The sequence below is a fragment of the Pezoporus flaviventris genome, unplaced genomic scaffold (assembly GCF_033815535.1).
Source record: "Pezoporus flaviventris isolate CSIRO_AGI_PZ_B2104156 unplaced genomic scaffold, CSIRO_AGI_Pfla_v1 ptg000035l, whole genome shotgun sequence".
Taxonomy (NCBI): Eukaryota; Metazoa; Chordata; class Aves; order Psittaciformes; family Psittacidae; genus Pezoporus; species Pezoporus flaviventris.
In genome coordinates, this window is record NW_026892583.1 from 14,770,357 (window position 1) to 14,774,834 (window position 4,478).

The window sequence follows — 4,478 nt, forward strand, 5'->3', positions numbered from 1 at the left end:
CTTTCCAATGAGGAGCGGGCTTCACAATCCAGCCCAGTGTCCTCCCAGTGATGACATACTGGATGTCACTAGGCTGTACGAGAAAGACTGTCAGCTAAGGAAACCCATTAGTGAAGGCTTGAAATCTTCTTTTTACTCACTGGGTATTGCTTTTGGCATGAGAACAAAAGTGGTAGTGCAAAAGGAAGACTGACAGCAAAGTAATGATGAGAAAAAGGATTAAACTGAGTTTAAGTTTCTAAAAGTGACTAGTTTACATTAATGGTTTGCTGAGAACACAGAGAAAGTACTGGGCAGTTTGCATGGTGGTGAACAAATATCTAATATCAGAGAACTGCTAAGGATTTTGCCCTTTCCACTCATTAGTGAAGACTGTTCATGTCTTTTCAGGATAAGGCCTAGCCTGATCTGCTCTTTAAACTCAAGATATCCATTATTTGAGCAGAGAAAGGCATAAAGTTAAAATATCAAGTGAACCCAACATTTCTTTGAGGTGCCATTTGCTTATTTCTTTTAAAGTCTCTTGTGGCTCTTTAGTAAGTTGTACTCCCCACATTTTTATGTCCTTTTAAATAAAGCACATGTGGCTCTTGGCAATGCAGCTTATATGGTCATAAAATCTGACTAACTTTGTGCTAAATTCTAATTAAGAAATTTAATCGAGCCTCTAGTTGCTACTCTATGTGATCAGCAGCTGGGGACCGCCTAATCATTCAGAGATCTGGGCTACTTTCCTTTTGTTTATTTAAAGAGCTGTACATGACACTGTTCTTTCTTTACAACAAACTCCCTTGAAATACTGGATAACGAATGAAAACAGCATGTAGACCTTGTGGCTATTCCTAGACAACCATCTGAGTACAATGTAAGTGATACTGAAGCTGTCTCGTTTTGGCTTAGGTAAAAATCTTCCTTTGTTTCACGCAGAAAAATAGCAATATTCTTTATTCTTGAAAAGCTTTACTGCTAGAAAAGCTGAATTGTCAAAAGAAACATTTTATTGTTATAGAGATTTCACCACTGTTATTTTCCACCATGTTCTTCACTCTGAGACTTTGTTATACATCAAAACCAAATCCAGTGTCAATCATCTGTCTCTCAGCAGCAGAAAGTGACACCCATATGAAGAGCCCTTGAATGAGACTTTGAACTTGACATACTGGTAAACATCCAGAGCAGCTTTGCTGCAGTCATTACATACATTCTGGTGTAACTCAGGTCAGGCTCTCTGTATAGTGCCCAGCTTCTTCTGAGAAGGATCAGTTGCACTCCAGTAAATTAAACAGTAACACTAGTAATAACCCAGGTGCCCAGATTTTTCAATGGTCTTACCCCTGCCAAGCCTATTTAGCCAGGCTTATTTATAATTACAGCATGCAACAGCCTGACATCTACCATATTTCATAGCTTCTGCATCACAGGTTTGTTAATGGCCCTGTTCTGTTGAAATGGTTTCATCTGATAAGATTATTCTGGTAAAATGGGCTTAACCTTGGGAAAACAAAGAATAGATTGAAATAGAGTTCACCCTTCCTTCCTCTTCCAGTCTACAAATGCAGGCACAGGGAGCACTTCCCTCCCATTTTAAACCACATCATCCTGCCAGGAAAATGCCATCTCCCGTTCCACGCGTATTTCCCACCGTGCGGGTGCGGAGCGCTGGTCGGCCTCTGCCACCTGCTGGCAAAGCCTAAAACGTTCAAGACCTTAAATCGGAGGCTGAAGTGTTATCTTACACACGTCTAAAACCCGGTGCCTTCAGCTAAAACCAGCATGGAACAAAGAGGACAATTTCCTGCTTCTTTTGCTTTTCCCACATTTTTGTCTGCAAAGACTGTGCCGGTAGAACTCTGTCAGAAAAATACCTCCAAAATAAAAACAGTTGCCATTGCATATATACAGTGCTTTTATAGCACGGTGGTGGGAGGAGGGATGGCATATCAGAATTGGCTCCATCCAACTTGAATTTCTACTCCTTGTGCAGCAGAACCTTATTAAATAGGTTTCACCTCCTCTCGTCTCATTAGGCTACAAAGTACTGCGCGCTGTCCAGATGCGCAGCCTGGCGGTGCGCCTGCGGAGCAAGCTTTTCCTGCACGGGTTTAGAGCGTACTTCCAGAACAGTATTCCAAGCCGGGAGTGGATCTGTGTGGGGTCGCCTCCCTTCTCCTTTTGCGGGGCGGCGGAAGGGAAGGAGCCCGGCATGTTTTCAGTGGGATGACGGTAAAACGTACGACCTTTCGTTCTACACAAGCACACAACCAAAACTCCCTCCGGTGGGCGGACGTTTCCTTCCCGCGATCCCATTCCCGGACGCTTCGGGGCACTCATACGCACAGGCCCCGGCGGAAGCGCCCTGAGAGGGCGGGGCGGCATAGCGCAGGCGGCCATGGCGGCGGGCAGCGCGGCGGAGCGGCGGAGGCGGTTGGCCCGGCTTTCGGCGTTGTCCGTGTACCGGCGGGCGGCCGGGGCCGGGCAGCCCGAGCGTCCCCGTGCAGGCGGCAAGTGGGCCAAGGCGCGGCCGAGGCGCGGCGGTGGTCCAGAGCTCAAGGCCCCGCCTGAACCGAGTGCCTCCGCTCCCGTCAGCCGCGTGGAGAGGGCCAAGGCGCCGGCCCGCAGCACTGAAGCGAAGCGGCAGCGTGGCACAGCGGAGGGCTCGGGAGAAGGCGGCGGCAGGGCGGGAGGCGGCGGTCCGGAGCCCAAGGCCCCGTCTGAACCGAGTGCCTCCGCTCCCGTCAGCCGCACGGAGCAGGCCAAGGCGTCGGCCCACAGCGCTGAAGCGAAGCGGCAGCGCGGCACAGCGGAAGCGGTGGGCTCGGGAGAATGCGGCGGTGTGGCGGGACTGCTGCGGCGCCTGGGGCAGCTGGACGACAGCCGCCAGCGGGCGGCGGAGCTGTTCCGGTGGCTGCTAGCTCCGGTATCGCCAGCGGAGTTCGTGAGGCGGCACTGGGAGCGGGCGCCGCTGCTGGTGCGGCGGAGCGAACCCGGCTACTACGCAGGGCTCTTCTCCACGGCCGAGTTCGACGCGGCCCTGCGAGGCGGCGAGGTGCACTTCGGAACCCACCTGGACGTGACCAGCTACGCCGAGGGAGTGCGGGAGACGCACAACCCATCTGGCCGGGCTTTACCCGCAGTCGTGTGGGACTTCTACCAGAACGGCTGCTCCCTGCGGCTCCTCAGCCCCCAGACGTTTTCCGACACCGTCTGGCACTTCCTCGCCATCCTGCAAGAGCACTTCGGCAGCATGGTGGGGGCCAACACATACCTCACACCACCAGGGACGCAGGGCTTCGCCCCCCACTACGATGACATTGAGGCCTTTGTGCTGCAGCTGGAGGGCAAGAAACACTGGCGTGTCTACAGCCCTCGGGTGGACGCTGAAGTGCTGCCCCAGTTCTCCAGTGCGAACCTCACGCAGGCTGAGCTTGGTGAACCTATGCTGGAGACAGTGCTGGAGGCTGGGGACCTGCTGTATTTCCCCCGTGGCTTTGTCCACCAGGGCGACTGCCTTCCTGATGCACACTCCCTCCACATCACTGTGTCTTCCTACCAGAGGAACTCCTGGGGGGACCTCCTGGAGAAGCTCCTGCCAGCTGCCCTGCACATGGCCCTGGAGGAGGACGTGGAGTTCCGGCAAGGGCTTCCCATGGACTACCTGGGATACATGGGGGTTGCCAACTCAGACAAAGTTGATGCTCGCCGAACAGCCTTTATGGAGAAGATACAGAGCCTGATAAAGAAACTTGTTGACTATGCACCCATTGATGCTGCTGTGGATCAGAGAGCCAAGTCGTTTCTTCATGATTGTCTACCCCCAGTGCTTACACAAAGTGAAAAGCTGCAGAGTATGTATGGCTTCCCAGCCAGGTGGCAAGACGGAGGGCCCTGTAATGTCGATATTCTGATAACAAAAGACACAGAAGTCCGTCTCCTTCACCATGGCATCATTAGATTGTGTAATGAAGAAGCAGGGGTGATGCTGTATTACACGACGGAAAACTCAAGAGTGTATCACAAGGAAGAACCCAAGTTTCTTGAGCTAGGTCCTGAGTATGTAGACAGCATTGAATTTCTCCTGTCTTCCTATCCAAACCACATCAGTGTGGATGCCCTTCCATGTGAAACCTTGGAGGACAAGATATCTCTAGCCACACTCCTGTTTGAGAAGGGCATTCTGACTACCAAGAAGCCTCTGGTACAAATATAACTCTTTTTTTTTTTTTTTTTTTTTTTAGCAAAATAAATATACATTTGTTTAGAAAGTGTTCTGTCTCATTCTTGCCTCATGCCTGCTAGGTGTGAAACAAGAGTTCAGATCACAGTATCTCATGTGGGGGCAGAAGGGCTTTGGCATCGGCAGAGAAATCGGATGTTCTCATTAAAGGGAGTGATTCTGCATGGCTGAGTGACTAGAGAAGGGAAGTGCTTAAATTTTTTTTTCCTTTCAATAGCCATATTCCTATGTTCTAGGTAACTTC

The 4,478-nt window shown here is 50.9% G+C and overlaps 1 protein-coding gene across 1 annotated transcript; it reads left to right on the forward strand.

Moving 5' to 3' along the window:
- The first annotated feature begins 2,053 nt into the window (after nt 1–2,053).
- Nucleotides 2,054–4,247, forward strand: RIOX1 (ribosomal oxygenase 1). Its single transcript, XM_061462666.1, has 2 exons — nt 2,054–2,534; nt 2,664–4,247. The coding sequence occupies exons 1-2, from the start codon at nt 2,390–2,392 to the stop codon at nt 4,205–4,207; spliced, it is 1,689 nt and encodes a 562-aa protein (XP_061318650.1). The 5' UTR covers nt 2,054–2,389; the 3' UTR covers nt 4,208–4,247.
- The last annotated feature ends 231 nt before the right edge of the window (nt 4,248–4,478 follow it).